Genomic DNA, 19,576 nt, shown 5'->3' with positions numbered 1-19,576 from the left:
CACAGTAGCTAGCACGCAAGTCAACTCAAAATTGTATTGCACAACAGCATCTTACAGCCTTAACCTTTTTTATTTTGCAAAACCCATTCTATTTTGCCTTCCTAAGGTGCAAATTAGGTTGTCTGAGAAAGGAGAAATGCGTACGTGTTATTCTGCGCATACGCACCGTTAGCTTAAAGGAGTAGATAGACAAAACGCGGGGCGACACGATATTATGTTATAGTGAACATGTGTGCGATTTGTAATGTAAGTAAAGAAAGAGAGGAAAATTGTTATTTACTCATCAATGGTGTCACAAGCTAACACATCCAGAATGGGCGTACAGTTTAAGAGTAATGCCTACATCATAATATGCGCTAGGATGCATTATTATTTAATCAGCGCTTAGTAGCAGTTATAGGACACTGATTTTCAGCTGTGAATCGAGTAACGTCACAGCTACAACTAAATTAAAATCGAATGATAAATTCTAGGAAGTAAGCCCTATGCAAATTCTTTCAACCTAAGAAGGAACTGTATGACGCACGTCATACTACATAGGGCGGTTTCAACACTGTCCGGCAAATATACTTGTACAATGACGAGATTGTTTGTGAATTTCTTCAGCTGGGGATCGAATCCGGGACATTTATAAGAAAACAGCGTTCACCAATGCGCCAAGAAGGTATTGTTCAGTCCGAGAAAACCAGCTTTTGACGTAACGTGTCGTATCTGTCATAGCCTTTAATCTATTTTTAGACGTCAGAACTTGTAAGGCAAGTCTCCATCAAGTTTTGCAGCTACCACGTCCACGACGCCAGTGGTAGGTATCCAATTTTAGATCTAAGTCGAGCCTTTTTAGTTCGCGCGCCCCTGTTTTTGCGTGGACGAGTCGAGGAATGTTAATTTTCTTCTCTACTATAATGTTCTTATTGATCACAATCAGTAAGATTTTTAACCACCGACCCAAAAAGAGGGGTGTTATATGTCTGACGTGTGTATCTGTGTATCTGTCTGTGGCATCGACATCGTAGCTCCTAAACTAATGAACCGATTTTAATTTAGTTTTTTTTGTTTGTCGCTTGGGATCGAGAGTGTTCTTAGCTATAATCCAAGAAAATCGGTTCAGCCCTTTGAAAGTTATCAGCTCTTTTCTAGTTACTGTAACCTTCACTTGTCGGGGGTGTCATAAATTTTTAATTTACACTTGTAATTTTAATCTTTTATTGGAGACTAGCTGATGCCCGCAGCTTCGCCCGCGTGGATTGGTCAGATCCCCTGCAGCATCAGGATTGAGGAGTTGGACTCCAAATTTTTTATGAAACAATGTCGCAAAGTTCCTCTATCGATTAAAAAAGAAATGACGCAAATCGGTTCAGAAATCTCGGAGATTTCGGTGTACATAGGTAGAAAAACACAACTCCCTTTTTAAAAGTCGGTTAAAAAAGTAGCCTATTTTACGCCCTGGTCAATCCTCTACTTGCCTGTGAAAGTCCCGTCAAAATCGGTTCAGCCGTTCCAAAGATTAGCCTTTTCAAACAGACAGACAGACAGACAGACAGACAGACAGACAAAAATTTTAAAAACGTGTGATTCAGTTATGGTATCGTTCAAATAACCATATGAGCTTAATATGAGGTAGTTATTTCGAAATTACAGACAGACACTCCAATTTTATTTATTAGTATAGATCGCACATAGTTCTACTTCAGTAGGGATTTTACCGACGTATTCCTTGCCTTCTAAGTACCTACAATGTATATTGTATATATCTTATATCCATACTTAATATTATAAATGCGAAAGTGTGTCTGTCTGTCTGTCTGTCTGTCTGTCTGTCTGTCTGCTACATTTTCACGGCCAAACCGCTGAACCGATTTTGATGAAATTTGGTACAGACATGGGCTACATCCCGGGGAAGGACATAGGCTACTTTTTATCGCGGAAAATCAAAGAGTTCCTGCGGGATTTAAAAAACCGAAATCCAGGCGGGCGAAGCCGCGAGCATCCTCTAGTCTAGTATATACGGAACATCTGTGCATAATATCAGCTTTCTATAAGGTTAGGCGTTTAAGCTGGCTTTTTATAATATTATGTGTATTGATGGGTATACAATGAAAAGCTAGAAAGAAGGGACTAAGTAACTAAAGCCTCAAGTAATAAAGAGCAGCCGAATTCCTTTTAATTGATCAAGTTAACTTGATATTTGGATAACAATTTCTAAAATATGAGTTTACAAATCTTACAATAAAGACCATTTCTTTTCTGGTCTGACGAATGACGACAATTGCTGAACTGATTGAGTATTTTGAAATCAGATTAAATATTAGGGGCTCACCATTTTGTCCGCAAAGAACAGCTAGTAAACAGAAAACATGAATAATTATGGACTCGTTTTCATTCTGAATATAGGTACTAAGGCTAATTGTAATTAACAATATTATAGACACTCAGCGATAAACGTTTTACGAGAAATTAATAACCTACCTAGCAAATAAAATTAAAACGTAAACAAATCTTGAAGTTACGTCATGCCACAAGTGTGCATTATATAAAAGGTACCTTTACCTACCAACTCCATTATATAACCTTAATTAAAATTCAAAAATCCATTGTAATAGTAATATCCTAGGAATAAAAATAATAAATGTAATTAAATTCAATGCAATTATTCTCTTGGTTCCAATGATTTCATATTTTTCCTCCACAGTCTAGGTACCTAGTTGAAAACCAAAATAATACTGTAATATTATTATCTGTATTAGAGCCTCAATAGCTCAACCGGTAAAGGAGTGGACTAAAAACCGAAAGGTCGACGGTTCAAACCCCGCCCGTTGCACTATTGTCGTACCTACTCCTAGCACAAGCCTGACGCTTAGTTGGAGAGGAAAGGGGAATATTAGTCATTTAACATGGCTAATATTCATTAAAAAAAAAAAAGTTGTCTGCACAAACGCATTTTATTAGCTTTAAAATACATATTCCGACGAAATCTGATTAACTTGTAGAAAACAAACTTCTTACGTATAAGGTCTATTTTTACCCGACTACGGCAAAGCCGAAAGGAAGGGTTATGATTTTTTTGTAATGTTTTTTGTACTTGTTGATGTTAAATAGATTTCTAAAAGGGAAACAGACTAAGGCGTGCCATATAGTTTAGAAAATCTGCTCTATACTTCGAGCCAATTGTGTTATTATTTTAAGTATTTAGTGGATATCTACTAGTTATACGAAATTATTTATAATGCATTATTCATCCAATATTAATTGACTTAAGCGATGCTTAAACAGGTAGGTAGGTACTATGTACCGACGTACGAGTTATTGCAAGTTTGCATTTAGTACGAGTACCTAACTCCTTTGCAAGTTAGCATTTATCCATACCTGGTAACAAAAATACTAAGAAAAAGCGCATATTACAATTCACAGAAAATTAGTTGGTAATTGATATACGCAGTCTTCACGGAATTATATGACGTAAGTACTTACAAAGGAATAATATTAACATACATTTGTGATATATACCTCTCTCTACCTATATCACAAGAAATTGAAAAGGTGCAAAACAAGGTATGCTTCGCACCACCCTTTCTCCTGTTATACCAAAGGGCTTAGCTGTTTTGTATCCACGAGAGTCGATCAAGCCTTTCTTCTATGCAGTGCTAAAGATCGACGGCAGCTCAAGTGGAAATGCTGCCTCAACCTGAGGCCAACCATGCCATGAGACAATTTTTGCAGAGCCATATGATGAGAGTATTATGACCACACAAAGGAGTCTAGGTGTCTGAACGGTGCGTTTATCAATGGACAAGCCATAAACGCGACGCACGTATCCATTTGAGCAGCCTCAGTTTGCCTCAAGTCGAGGCTGCTCCGTCTGAGCCAAAATGAAGCTAACTAGGAGAAAGGTAGCTGACCCGCCCAGACTTTCGGTGGAATTATAAAAATCCTTTCATACGTTATCTGTAGGTCTACGTTAAAATGTATGTAAAATCTGAAGTTTCGTTTAGTAATAATTACTATTTATGTCAATGTGTCAGTTGACATCTACCACCTTGTGCCTGTCATGCTGTGAATTAATTACCGAATAGAGGCGTTGGTTAGCACCTGGTGATACGGCTGGTAAACATCCGTCCAGTTGCGTGGGCTTGTTTTGTGTGCCTCTATGGTATCTATGACAACCCACGTTTGCTAAATTAAGAGTAAAAAATGCGTAAAAATCATCCGCTTTCCGATACTCAGAGTTTAATTACTCTTTTAATATTAACCAATCAAATTCTATAAAAATGTACTTTGTAAATAATAATTTGTGTCTGTGCATTGCCGCATTCCTCTAAAAATATTTATTCTATATTTTTTCAAAGTTACTTTGTATTGACTGTTTCAGATATTATAAGTTGGGGCTAAAGTCCAAAATTTGTCATAATTTTTAGGACGTAAGCTCTTACTTCATGATTATTTTTGAATGAGAAGTAATGCAATGTAGGTCGTGCAAGTATGTCTGCCATTTTCCTTTACGAAGAGGTAAGTACGTCTGTGGGTCTACCTAAGTTTGAAGATAGTTTTATAAAAACCATAAGATCCTTAAATAAAACGTCATCTTATCTATCATAAAATAATGAATGTATTTCCTTGTCTTTCTTTAGTGTACACGTGAGGTAATTTTCACTCAGTTGCATCATAAAAGGGCATGAGACGTCATCACACCTATAAAACCACTATAAAACACTCGATTTGTCTCATTGATAAAATACATTTCTTTAGTAGTGACATTATATAATTTACATCGAAAGCTTACTCAATGAAACACTAGGAAAATATTTCTATACTTACCGATACTTAACGGTTTTGAACGTAGGTACTGCATATTTTGCTGTTTCCTTAAAATAAGTTTCGACGATTAAACACTCTTGAAAAAGCTCTCAAAACTAATCGTTTCTATGGAGTACTTTAATTTTTAAGTAAGTCAGTAAGAAATGAATTAAAACATAAAAACGATGTGATGTTTATGTATCAAGTTTGAGTTTTGTCCTGAATATATTTAGACTTGACCTAGATCTTTCAAGCTTAAACATGAACAATTGGTTTTTTTTTTAATTCTCATTTAGAGAGCTGGGTCACTAATGCAACCATATGGCTCTCGTAAGTCTAGTAATATTTAAAACTAGATCTAAATACTATTTAATGATTATTTCTACGACTTATGTCACTACGGACCATCCTGTGGCATGACAAATGACCATGTTTCATTTGATTTCAGAAACATACCCTTAAACTTACTTAATCGTGGCCATACACAGACATATTTATATCGCTGTGGCCATACGTTAGACACTAACATGATTGATTGAAGCCTTAATAACGTAGAACAATGATATACGGCTTCATAGGGTTAACGCACCTATTACCTACAGTCATTACAAAATTATATAAATGTAGGTAGTCATTACAAAATTATAATATAAACGTGCGTAGGTAGGTAAGTATCAGAAGATACATGTATGTAAGTATAAGGCTAACATTTTACGACATTTAGAAGCCATTTTTTAGGGTTCTACCCCTGGAGGTACCAAAGGAAAAAAGGAACCCTTATAGAATCACTTCGTTGTGTGTTTGTCTGTCTGTCTGTCTGTCTGTCCGTCCGTCCGTCCGTCCATCCGGCATACTTCATACTTCAAGGCATACTTTACTTAAGATAATTTCAAATGTGTTGAATTTGTTCAAAAATATTGATTAAAAGTAGGTACTTTTGAACATAATAATAATATATATAATAAAAATAACTGTGCACAAAACGTTGATTGAGCTAAATGCGCGATCATTTAGATCTTGAGTAGAATATGTTCTGCCCATATATAATATTCAGATTGCATGCCCTCACGCACGACCACGTGCTATCAAACACTAGCATGCCATTAGCATTAAGATGAACGAAGATTAAATAACTATAAGACGAGCTAATTCGAGGCCATTAAGTAACAGAATAAAGTCAAAAATCGTTTCTAGAACATCAATTACATAACGTTTGGACTACTTTACTAATCGCATTATAATATGAAAGCGTGACACAGACTATACGGTATCCTCTTCAGAGTGGTTTACTATACACAAACTCAGTTACTGTTGCAGGGATTGCCACTGGTTAGCTATGGTACAGTTAAGAATCAAACGTACACCGATGAACAAGAAAGCCTAATATGTTTTATTTTGTTTCAAAATTGCAATATCCTGTCGTCAAACATAAATAAATGTCTCGATGCAATTGCCTCGAATCATCTTGCCCACTAAGTACATCTCAAACAATACCTGTTTGCATCGCAGGTTGTGTCTCAATAAACTGGCTTGCTTAGTTTTTGGGTTTTATTTTTGGGACAGAATTTACAGGCGCAGGCTACTTTACACCAAGGATGTGACTAGTAAGAGCTACTTCTATATATTTTAAGTTTTGACTGCAACAACAACACTGACGATGATAAAGCAGCTTCAAAAGCAAACAAAGTGCTGGCGTTCGTCACGTCATTCCTAAACTGTTTGATTGCTAAACTGTGACGATTCTTGAATAATAAAGTAATTGAAGGGCTTCTCCTCGCAACTTTTCCGTTATTAATACGTCCATGGTTACATGATAGTGTAGGATTAAAGAAAATTACATGAAACTGCAAACAGTGCACGCTGCGGTCGGGTGTCACGTTCAGTACCTCCCGACTAGGTACCATCGCGGCTAGGGTTGCCTCTCACTGGAAAACTAACTGTGAAGTAGAATCCGGGTAATTTTATCAGTGATCTATGAAATGAAACGAAATCAAATGATTTATTTGTTTTTACATGACGATGTAGAAACAATATTTCACATTTCAAACTCATTTTAGTAACCGTCAGGTCAGGTATTTTTGGTCGTCTTAAGTTTTCTTGCCTTTTAATTTTTGCCTTGGCTTTTATTGCCGATTAACTCTTAACTCAGAACACTTCTAGATATGTTACAGTTGACCAAGAATGACAGATTATCTTAATATTGAACGGATCACGAGAGAACCCCGGAAAATTCTATTTCATAATTACAATAAACTAACAAATACAAATAATTATTAAAATACAAAAAAACTAAATAAAATAACAACCCTAATTATTATTACAGTAAGTATTTTATGTAATTAATACGCAACTACAGTGTAACTAAAGTTACGTCGCCTTTGTTACGTTTCAAGAACATTTTTTTAATGATAAAACGGATAAAACGTCGATTTAAAGGGAAACGGCCATTTCAACCTTAGATAAGGAATTAGTAATTATTACACATTCTATTATAAAATCATTAATGAATCACTAATTCACAGTTTGTGTTATTCATTAATGTCTCAATAATATAAGTTTTATTATTTCTTAATACTGATATTACAAATTATCTTTTGTTTTAAATTGCCACTAGGCGAATAATGCTTACAATTTAAATACGATACAATCTAGGGCGAACACGTATTCGTATTTTTTTTTAAAGAATATTAGTAATTTTTTAATCATAACTAACATTCCCCTTTCCCCTCCAACTAAGCGCTAAGCTTGTGCTAGGAGTGGGTACAACAATAGTGCAACGGATGGGGTTTGAACCTGCAACCTTTCGGTTTTCAGTCCGCTCCTATAACCGTTGAGCTATTGAGGTATTCGAATACAAAGTAAATAAATGACAATAAGAATATGGATTTGAATCGTAGCTCACTCCACTAGTAAGCGATTATATTGCAGTTAGATACTAATATAATCATGGCATAATATTGTAAGCATGATTTTCGAAAAAAAAGCAATCGCGGGTCGTCATAACTAATGGGGTAAATCCTCTAAATCCATACTAATGTTCTAAATCTGAAAGTGTGTCTCAGCTCTGTCTGTGAGTCTGCCTGCTAGTTTTTCACGGCTCATCCACCGATTTTGACGGAAAAGTTTAAGCTTATTTCAGACTATGGAATATAAAAACCTTTTGGGATGTAATATAGATTACATCTCAGTGGAACAGTTCCATTCCACAGTAGGGTGAGCGATATTAATTTATACGTCATGATCTAATATATAATATTATATTATATTTCTTAGTTTGAAATGAGCTTTACAGAGTTAGATTATATACCGGGGGCGGACGTAGGCTACTTTTTATCCTGTAAAATCAAAGCTTTTCCAGGGGATTTTTATGTTTGGTAAAGAGATAACTTGCATCCTGGAAACTGAAATAGATTACTTTTTAATCAGGAAAATAAAAGATTTCCTGCAGGCTTTATACACACCGACGAAGTCCCGGGTATCGTTTAATGTAAAACAAGTGTAAATTAAAAATTTATAACACCCCCGACAACCTTCAGGTTACAGTAATAACTAGAAAAGAGCTGATAACTTCCAAACGGCTGAACCAATTTTCTTGGATTATAGCTAAGAACACTCTCGATCAAGCTACCTTTCAAATAAAAACAAACTAAATTAAAATCGGTTCATTAGTTTAGGAGCTACGATGCCACAGACAGATACACAGATACACACGTCAAACTTATAACACCCCACTTTTTGGGGCGGGGGTTAATAAAGAAAGCGTTTCCTACAGAATTAGGACAAGGTCCCCTCGGTCCCTTCGTGCGTTCACCGCATTTTGTAACAAGGTTGGCGTGTATTGTAGTTCCAAGCGGAAATAAGGGCGCTTTCCGGCCCTGAAACTATTATTATTAGCTAGGCACTACTAAGTATTTCAAGTAGGCAACGAATATACAAAATACGATTTATAATAAGTATAAAAAAATTAAGAGGTCCAAAGTCCGGTAAATATGTCTATTTTATCCTTATTTTAGTGTTCTGTACCTGAAAGGTACCAATGGGATCCTAAATAGACCTAATTATGTTGACAGGTAAAAACGTGATATTGGCAGAATGACGTATGAATATCACATTTTTTTTAACCCCCGACCCAAAAAGAGGGCTGTTATAAGTTTGACGTGTGTATCTTTGTATCTGTGTATCTGTCTGTCGCGTCGTAGCTCCTAAACTAATGAACCGATTTTAATTTAGGTTTTTTTGTTTGATTGTTAGGCTTAATCGAGAGTGTTCTTAGCTATAATCCAAGAAATTCGGTTCAGCCGTTTGAAAGTTATCAGCTCTTTTCTAGTTACTGTAACTTGTCACTTGTCGGGGGTGTTATTTTTTAATTTACACTTGTAACTATAGGTACCATTATTGCTGAGGCAAAAAAATATGGATACTCATACATACTCGTATAATATTATACACATATTTTACTGGCTCGAAAATTTCATTCATTTTCGGAAATTTAATGAATTTATATTGTTTTAACAATAATTATGTACTTGTAATATCTACTTATACAGGATTATTTTAATTAAAATAATTTCCAGACTAAAAAAATATCATTCATGATATGGGTTGAAAGCATAGAATTTTAAATCGTCGGATTCATTGAAATAATTTATGAGTTACGTGAATTAATAATGTGAAATCTCGACCTCTTATAGGGAGCTGGGTTCTTCTATTCTAGCATGCTCTTCTAACTTTTCAGATTTATGTGCGTTTTTAAGCGATTAAAATACATCTCTTGCTATAATATAACGTGAAGACAAACATCGTGAGGAAACCTGCATTCTGAGGTTCGGTGACGAATGTGGATTATTGTCGTTAGCCATGAGTTCAAGTAATAAAGCTGTCATCTGCCAAGGTTCAGTATGAACCTGACACACCCAGCACTCAGCAGTCGTCAATATTAAAGAAGTCACGACAACGCAAGGTCAGCGCCTCATTTAGGTAAACCGTCTATTGGTCTAATGGGCTGACTAAGCCACTGACCCCGGCATATTGATCATTGAACTTTTTTTCTATAAGTGTTGTAAGTATAGTATATTTTTTCTATAAGTTTTTCTATAAGTAGTCAGACTGGCTGATCTATCAACGCACAGCTGAAACTATTGGGAATTGGACTGAGGGCATAAACTGGTATCATTATAATTATTACTAGAGGATGCATGCGGCTACGCCCGCGTGGATTTTGGTTTAAAATCCCATAGGAACTCTTTGATTTTCCGGGATAAAAAGTAGCCTATGTCCTTCCCCGGGATGTGTCCCATGTCTGTACCAAATTTCATCAAAACCGGTTCAGTGGTTGGGCCGTGAAAACGTAGCAGACAGACAGACACACTTTCGCATTTATAATATTAGTATGGATTTAAGTAGGTATATAGCTATACTAGCTTTTGCTACTGTACTTCACCCACGTTGTATTTTGTCTGCGTGATAATTAATTGCTTATACCTAGCACTCGGGGATAATGTAGCTATCTAGCAGAGAAAGAATTTTCAAAACGGATAATAATCCTTTTTGAAAATTCTTTCTCTGCTAGATACTAATTTACAAAATTCTTTATAATATCCAAGGATATCCAACGCATCGGTCGGTTCCTCTGGTGCTGCAAATGTTCATAGACGGCGGTAATTACTTAACATCAGGTGACCCGCCTGCTCGTTTGCTACCTATTTTTAACCGACTTCCAAAAAAGGAGGAGGTTCTCAATTCGTCGGGATCTTTTTTTATTTTTATTTTTATTTTTTATGTATGGTCCCCGATTACTCAAAGACCCCTGGACCGATTTGGAAATTTTTTTTTTGTTTGAAAGGGTATACTGTGCAGGTGGTCCCATATAAATTTGGTGAAGATCTGATGAATATCTTCGGAGATGGAGAACAGAACTCCTCAATGGATAAGAGCAAATTGCTCGCGATCACTGTAATAGCTTAGTAAACAGTAGGGTTTTAACTGGGCAAAGCATATTATAGTACAGTGGGGCCACTAAAAATTGTGAAATAAAAAATTTTCAAAAGAAAAATAAAACCGACTTCAAAAACCAAAAACACTAAAAAGTAGAAAATAACTTTTGTTTAGCTACACATGTAATGTACCTAGGTATGAAGTCTTCTTTCTTTTAAGTTTTCTACTTTTTAGTGTTTTTGGTTTTTGAAGTCGGTTTTATTTTTCTTTTGAATTTTTTTTTTTACTAAAGAAAATATTATTTTCTTTAGATTAGTGTAAATTAAATACTGTTGTATCTCAACATCTCTTTGTAGAAGAATCGATTCTTTTATTTGCAATGTTTGCAATTAGTTTATTTAAATTATTAAAAGCAGCACAAACGGTCGCCCAAGAACTATTTTAAGATTTTATCTTGTACAGTCTAAGCAAATACGAATCTCAGAATACAGAACAAGTATTCTGAGATGTAGTTAATTAAACATGCACCTACGCAAGTAAGGAGTTTAAAATGACTCATGTGCCTACTTAATGCATCTCTCGCAGATGTCTTCTAAAAGCGACGGTATTAATTACCATGGAAATCACCTGATTGAATTTATCATTATTTATGTAGAACATGTGATAAGATAGCTTGATTCACTGTTTATTTAATGAATCTCAAGGTTTATTTAATTAGAAAGTATCTATTTGAATAAATGTATCTAAGAAGGGGGAACACTCCATAATGGAAAACTGCTTCTTACGCGCTTCTCCATACAAACGTATTATACCTATTATTCTATTCTTTGTTGTTCTAGAATCTACAACTCAGCTATATATTGATTTATCTCTTCATTATCTATCCCTGAAAACAATTAACATATTGTTTTATTCATTTCAAAAGTTATGGCCTTCGAAATATCTCTATTTCAGGGCTTTTAAGGTAATTTCGTGCGTTAATAAACTTTATAAGAAACTAGAAAATTTAAAAATTAACAACTCCATGCATACTGCATGCCAAGCTTTACTTCATAATAATCTCAAATGTCTTTTCAATTAGGTTACTGAAAACACAATTCCAATTTCATAATTAATTTAATTTAGTTAATTTTATAATCGTATTTGAAAGAATCGCATCTCTAGGTTTAAGAAATTAGCGCTAGTATCGACTAAGTCTCACAAATTAGTTGACACTAGGGCTAATTGGTTAAACTGGACCCTTTCAAGTAAAGATTTTTATATAAACCTGTGAGGATGATACCGCCATTGCCGCAATTAAAGTGCCATAAGCCTAGATTGTCGTTTTAATTTACAAATTACGAAAAACCAAATTAAATTTGAATTTCGCGGGCAGACCCGTCGCTTGCCCCTTAAGCTAGCTATCATCGCCCTCCATAGGTATTCAATACAATATATGTAGTAAGTGGGTATATCGCAATCGTCTAAGTAAGACGATCATGTTTTTGTATATCTTGCAGTGGCAAGATTTACAAAAATAGGATCATCAGAAAATCGAACGTGACAAATCGAAATGACACGGCAAAGACGCTTCAAAGTGTGATTTTCCTATTGTCCACAACCCATTACTGCTATGTGACCAATATGTGACATTATTGCTGCTATGTGGCCATTATGTGACATTGTTGCTGCTATGTGGCCATTAAGGCACTTCCTCATTGCTACAAACGAGTTCAGTTCTACAAACGGATTATGCAAATAGTACCTTATTAACCATCTCGCGAAACAAAAGATTTATGGCTCTCCAAATGGTCCATAGGAAATTACCTATGGTGATATTTTGTATGAAACGGGCCAGTCCGCAGTTTTATTGTTTCGTTTCAACCGTTACAGGAACTGTCTATTTTGTGAAAGTACCCAATTTAGAGCATATTAACATACCTAAATAATATAATATTGTGATATATTGTAATGAATTCCTTAGTTTACGAGGGCTCTATTTAGAGCTTCTAAATATTTTTGGACTAGGACTAAATATTTAGAACTACAAATCCCTGTTCTCTTGTGTGTTAGCTAATTAATACCTTATTTATAAGACCGGCACGTAAATAGCTATGTAAATTATTGTAACTATGAAGGCATTTAAAACCTAAACAACTGCAGGAAGATAAGAATTAGTTACATTACCTATCGTGATGCGTGAACATCACTAATTATTTTATCATGCTCAGACTTGGAGCATGTGATGTATAATACCTATGTTAATACCGATCGGTAAATAACACGTAAGTAAATAATATGTATTATGCAAACACAAGTGTAAATAAATTAAAAATTTATAACACCCCGACAAGTGAAGGTTACAGTAACTAGAAAAAAGCTGATAACTTTCAAACGGCTGAACCGATTTTCTTGGATGATAGCTAAGAACACTCTCGATCAAGCCACCTTTCAAACAAAAAAAATTAAATTAAAATCGGTTCAATCGATGCCACAGACAGATACACAGATACACACGTCAAACTTATAACGCCCCTCTTTTTGGGTCGGGGGTTAAAAAGCGGCGACAGCCTAGTTAGTGGCTTAGAAAAAGAACCCAGCCTAGTGGTTAAAAACTTGTGGTGCCAATTTTTTATTTCATAATTTTTAGTGGCCTCATTTTATTAAAATTTGCTTTTTTAGCCGATTATATCCTAAATCTTTCTCTATCTAAGAAAAAAACCGTACTTAATATTGGGCAGGCAGTAGTTATGATAATGTAAACAAACTTTATGTATTTGGTAGACATACTAATTGTTTTGAACAAATATATGATTTACTAGCCGATGCCCGCGACTTCGCCCGCGTGGATTTAGGTTTTTTGAAATCCCGTGGGAACTCTTTGATTTTCTGGGATAAAAAGTAGCCTATGTGCTAATCCAGGATATTATCTATCTCCATTCCAAATTTCAGCCAAATCCGTCCAGGAGTTTTTGCGTGAAGGAGTAACAAACATACACACACACACACACACACACATACAAACTTTCCCCTTTATAATATTAGTATGATGTGATCTATTTAAACCCCGACCCAAAAAGACGGGTGTTATAAGTTTGATGTGTGTATTTGTGTATCTGTCTGTGGCATCGTAGCTCCTAAACTAATGAACCGATTTTAATTTAGTTTTTTTATTTGAAAAGTGGCTTGATCGAGAGTGTTCTTAGCTATAATCCAAGAAATTCGGTTCAGCCGTTTGAAAGTTATCAGCTCTTTTCTAGTTACCTTCACTTGCCGTTTTAATTTGAGCGGACACCGAAGTAGCAATTTTTTGTCAGTAGGTACGATATACGAATAGTAATCGATATTTGTAATAGGTAAGAATACCGAATATGGCATCGATTACCTATTGAATTTAATACCTAAGCTGTTGTTCTAGATTGTATTAATTATAGAGCATTTACAATCTATGACAGAAATTAATTACCGTGCCCTCAATTAATCACTCAACAAAGCCCTACCCATGTCCCTAAACTTCGAAACTATTCAATTAATAGTTGAGATGGCTATTCTGTTTCATGACGTTATATCCCCCTAGAAAAATTTCTATTATCCAGGATGGAGGAATAAAAAAATGAGAAATTAAAAGAGGCTAATAGAGAATTAAATTTTTTTATGGATGAATGGATGATAGATGGATGGAATGGGTACCGGTCTCCATTCAGGATGTAAAGGGTTTAGGCCACAGACAATCACGCTGGCCTTGTGCGGATTAACAGGCTTCATAAACCTTTGAGAACATTACGCACTCTTGGAGCAGGCGTGCAGGTTTCCTCACGATATTTAATCATTTACCGTTATGTGCTATTTAATTGTTTCAAACACACATCATTCCGAAAAGCTAGAAATGCGTGCCAGGGATCGAATCCCGAACTCTCTGAATACGAAGCCGAATTAACTCTTAATCCCTAGGGTATCACAGCTATACCTAACCTTTATACCTTCAACTGTTTTAACCAGGCGACAAAGAAAAATAATTTTAGGAAAAATATCCCTACTAGTACTTAGATTGTTGCAATTTTATACAAGCTATAGGTATACTTACCTACAACTTAAAAAGCTGAATGATCAATCATTTAAATATTGTAACAAATCACACTAATATTATAAAGGAGAAAGTTTGTATGTGTGTGTGTGTGTGTATGTTTGTTACTTCTTCACGCAAAAACTACTGGACGGATTGGGCTAAAAATTTAGAATGGAGATAGATTATACCCTGGATTAGCACATAGGCTACTTTTTATCCCGGAAAATCGAAGACTTCCCACGGGAATTCTAAAAAACCTACATCCATGCGAACGAAGTCGCGGGTATCAGCTAGTACTTAATAATTGTTATTTTACACCAGTTATTTCGCGATTTACTACTGACTTAAGTTTCCGGCCCACCTTCACCTACTTGGCGCAAAATCACGCCAGTCATAATTCATGCCACTGCGGATTGCGATTGCAGCTGCATAGCTCAAGTTACAGTGCAGCTTGATAAGCTAGAACTGAATTTTTAGCTTGTTTTACCATTTGAAAAAACAATAACACGCTATAGATAGTGGTGAGGTTATGCAACGTTGATCCAAGTCGCTAACTGGTTTTTAGAACTAGGATTACTTGTACGGATTATTCCTGATGAGTATTAAATATTGGCATGCTTATGAAGTAGAATATGAAGGTCGCTACTTAGTTATAATTTTGAACTTAACAACTGATATTCAGCAAATAAATTTTCATTTCATTTCATTTCAGAACTAGAATTTTGCTCTCTAGTAGCAGTCTCAGAATACAGAAGGTAGCAGTGCATTGCAGTAGGTAAAAGCTGCATCCATTAATTATTACAATCTCAATTGTTGTGAATGGTTGAATTTATGGTATTCTTGTTGTAACAATGCATTGTAGTCAATAGTAAAGGCTGCCAATCAGGGTGATTGCGATCTGTAACTGTTAACCTGTCGCGCCAGGGCCACAGGATTTCTTTATTTTAAGTACATAATCTCTAGATAGTATAAAACCATAGAACAAAGTACTCGTAGCTTCACGCCGTTTGTCCCCTGTACCTGTACACTTAGATCTGGGTTTTTCTACCGTTGATCTAAATAAAACTAGAGGATGCCCGCGACTTCGTCCGCGTGGATTTAGGTTTTAATTATCACGCGGGAACTGTTTGATTTTCCGGGATCAAAAGTTGCCTATGTCAATTACAGGGAGGTAAGCTACCTCGGTACTAAATTTCATACAAAATGGTTCAGCGGATGGGTCTCTAGGAATCCCGTGGGAACTCCTTGAGTTTCCAGGATAAAAAGTAGCCTATGTCTGTCCCCGGGATATAAGCTAACTCTGTAAGAAACTGTAAGAATTTCTCTCTGCTAAAAATGTCAGAATTGGTTAAACTGTTGGGCCGTGAAAAGGTAACAGACGGACAGACAGACACACTTTCGTATTTGTAATATTAAGTATGGATAGTATGGATAGTGCTTACCTTAACATCAATAAGTCGGACAGTGAATGCAGCTGCGTCCGGCGCGTTGAGCCTCAGCTGGCAGGGGCTGGTAGAGTTGGAGGAGGGAGGTCGCAGCAGCGTCAGCGCCAGCGCTGCGCCTGCGCCGATGTTGTTGCCCACCTCCACCTCTTTGGTGCGCCCGCATAGTAGGCTTGAGGAGTATGCTGGGGACAAAATAACACATCAGAAATGGATGATTTTAAACTTATTTCGTGTGGTTTAAGTGGTATGAGGCGGGCCTGCCCGCGAAATCCAAATTTAATTTGGTTTTTCGCAATTTGTAAATTAATACGACAACGTAAGACAACGTAGGCTTATGGTTTTTTAATTGCGACAATAGCAGTATCATCCTCACAGGTTTATATAAAAATCTTTACTTGAAAGGGTGCAGTTTAAGAAATTAATCGACTATTCTCACAAATTAGTCGATACTAGAACTAATTTCTTAATTTCTTTATCACAAATCCACCATTTTTCATACGTTAAAATTATTTCCCACTTGTTTAATGTTCTATACTAAAAATCAATCGAGCCTCTTTGATTAGGTAGGTACTTACTACCTATTTACTTACCTTTTTTTAACCCCCGACCCAAAAAGAGGGACGTTATAAGTTTGACGTGTGTATCTATGTATCTTTGTATCTGTCTGTGGCATCGTAGCTCCTAAACTAATGAATCGATTTTAATTTAGTTTTTTTTTGTTTGAAAGGTGGCTTGGCTTGATCGAGAGTTTTCTTAGCTATAATCCAGGAAAATCGGTTCAGCCGTTTGAAAGTTATCAGCTCTTTTCTAGTTACTGCAACCTTCATTTGTCGGGTGTGTTATAAACTTTTAATTTACACTTATATAAAAGTAGTATTCGCGATGCGTTCACCACATTAACATATTTTTATTTTATTAACTATAATGGCAAAACGAGTTAGAAGTCAACAAATACCGTTCCCACGTCTGTGGCTATTTTTATCACCTGCCTAGAATATTTCGTACAAATTAAGTATACAAAAAACTTGGTATATTATCATTAGCTATTATGTACTTATTTACATTTTACATATTCGTAAACTTAGTTCAAGTTATCTCTTAGTCTGGTATAAACTTAATAGGATAAGTAGGTTTTACTTTTTAGCACTTTCATATGTACCCGAACGCGTGTATTTTTATTACTATTAGTTTCATACAGGGTGTTTGGTAATTAGTATATAATGACGATACGTACGATGGCCTATCTAAAGATGGCCAACGATCTCAGTGAGTTAGGGCACGTTAGGGTCATGAAAACTTTGATTTTTTTTTAAATTTTGTATGCAAATTTTTATAATTTTATTTCGTCATTATACTTCATCATTGTATTTATCAGATTAAAGTAGCATGGGTACGTGTCGTCTTTATATATACTAATTACCAAACATCCTGTATATTATATTGTAGCAACCTAGTAGGTAGGCAATGATTGTCATTTGTTTCACTATTTACTTTTATTTAAGTATTTATTTATTTTATATTTATAGATGCATGATTAATTGTAGTTACTTATTATGTGAATACAAAGTTACGGTATTTAACTAAGATATCTCGTTATATGACAATTTTATTAAGAACAATTAAAGCAATCACGGTATATTACAGTCATTATCTACTATTTTTAACCGCAAAAGGTATTAAAAATGTCATCAATATTACCCATTGTTTCAAAAACCCGATGCTTAATAATATAACCACAAGTTAAATATGTATTCGAAATAGGATAAGTAGATAAATATTTTAAGAATTCTACAAAATGACGAACAAAACATAACTTGTAATAATATTAGTTGCATAGAAACCGGTAAACTTTACGATTTTTTTAACTTTTTTTAAGACGTTATCATTAATAGAATAGAATAGAATAGAATAGATTTTTATTCAAATAAACTTTTACAAGTGCTTTTGAATCGTCAAATAATTTACCACGCCACCACCACCATTTAATTAAGGTTATTATTAAATAGGTACATATTAAGTAGTTAAGTTTTAATGCATACTAAAATAAAGAGTAGGTAGGTATCTATCTACTCGTGTGATATCGTTTTACGTTGAAGCAACAACATGGAATAATAATGGAAACATGAATACAGCGGCATTATGCCGCATGTGACACTCTTTTTTTAATGCCGACACTACAATATTGTTGTTCTGTAGAAATGGAAATTGGAATATCACGGTAGGTTTTTTAAATCGTGAGAAAGGCTTGCCCTTGATGACAATCATGCCTGAGAAACAGAGCAATGATTTGGGCTAGGGTAGAGCGCGCTTGTCTAGAAGGTGCCAAGATTCACTCTTGCTTTGAATGTATTTGGCAGAAAATACGAACGCCGGATGGCTATTCCACACCTACTCGTACATCTACAGTCTGCCGACGATTCTTACTATAGTGCGTTTCATCGAATAGTACCTATGGCGTTATGTTGGCTCCCCTGTCTGTCCAAGTCATTGGCACCATATTTGCATAAGAAGACGCAGATTTTGTTTATTTTCATTTGATTTTCCTGAATGAATGAAATGAAAATCAAATGAAAATAAACAAAATCTGCGTCTTCTCATGCCAATATGCTGCCAATGACCACCCAACGGACAGGGGAGCCAACATAACGCCATAGGTACTATGCGATGAAACGCACTATACATTTCAGGCGGCCCTGTGGCATGCAGCAATGTCGCACTATGTTGCTCTGGCGTAAATGAAGCTTTATACACAAAGGAATATTGATAAATCGATACACAGACTACCGGAGTTATGCTTCATTCTGCTACGCAATAAAAACAATACGAATTGAACTTCCTCGTTTTCGAAATAAATATAAAGCTAGGTAAAAACTCGTCTTTATTATCTTACTTGTTTTGTATGTAACCTTTTAAAAAGTTACTTTTGTATGAAAATTACATTCAACATTTATAATGACACCAATGACCTCAATGTAGTGCCTACTATGCACTAGACCATTCCAAACAAAAAGACTGGTCAAGTGCGAGTCGGACTCGCACACGAAGGGTTCCGCATTATCGTACAAGAAAGTAAGTTAACGCCTTCTTGATGTGATTTAGAACTAAATACTTCGGAAACAAATCTTTACTTAATTTTTCTTGCCATGGAACCGCAAATTTACCGTTTTCGAATTTTTCCCTTTATTTGTGCTATAAGACCACTCTTCTTCTTCTTCCAGCCCTTATCCCATGCTACGTGGGGGGTCGGCACAACATGACTTCCTCTTCCACTCTCTTCTGTCATCCATCAACTTATCATCTACCCTTTTTATACGCATATCCTCTTTCACGCAATCCATCCACCTTTTCTTTGGTCGTCCTC

General features: G+C 35.5%; 1 protein-coding gene across 1 annotated transcript in view; it reads right to left on the bottom strand.

The window, feature by feature from the left end:
* Nucleotides 1-19,576, bottom strand: part of LOC123864422 — a 77,696-nt gene that overhangs the window by 47,050 nt on the left and 11,070 nt on the right. The window contains exon 2 of the mRNA XM_045904837.1: nt 16,213-16,397. Coding sequence (XP_045760793.1) covers nt 16,213-16,397 — 185 coding nt within the window. The remainder of the gene's footprint in view (nt 1-16,212; nt 16,398-19,576) is intronic.

This window comes from Maniola jurtina, chromosome 4, assembly GCF_905333055.1.
Source record: "Maniola jurtina chromosome 4, ilManJurt1.1, whole genome shotgun sequence".
In the NCBI taxonomy this organism is placed as follows: Eukaryota; Metazoa; Arthropoda; class Insecta; order Lepidoptera; family Nymphalidae; genus Maniola; species Maniola jurtina.
Note: the sequence above shows the minus strand (reverse complement) of the source record. Positions and strands in the feature narration are given on the sequence as shown.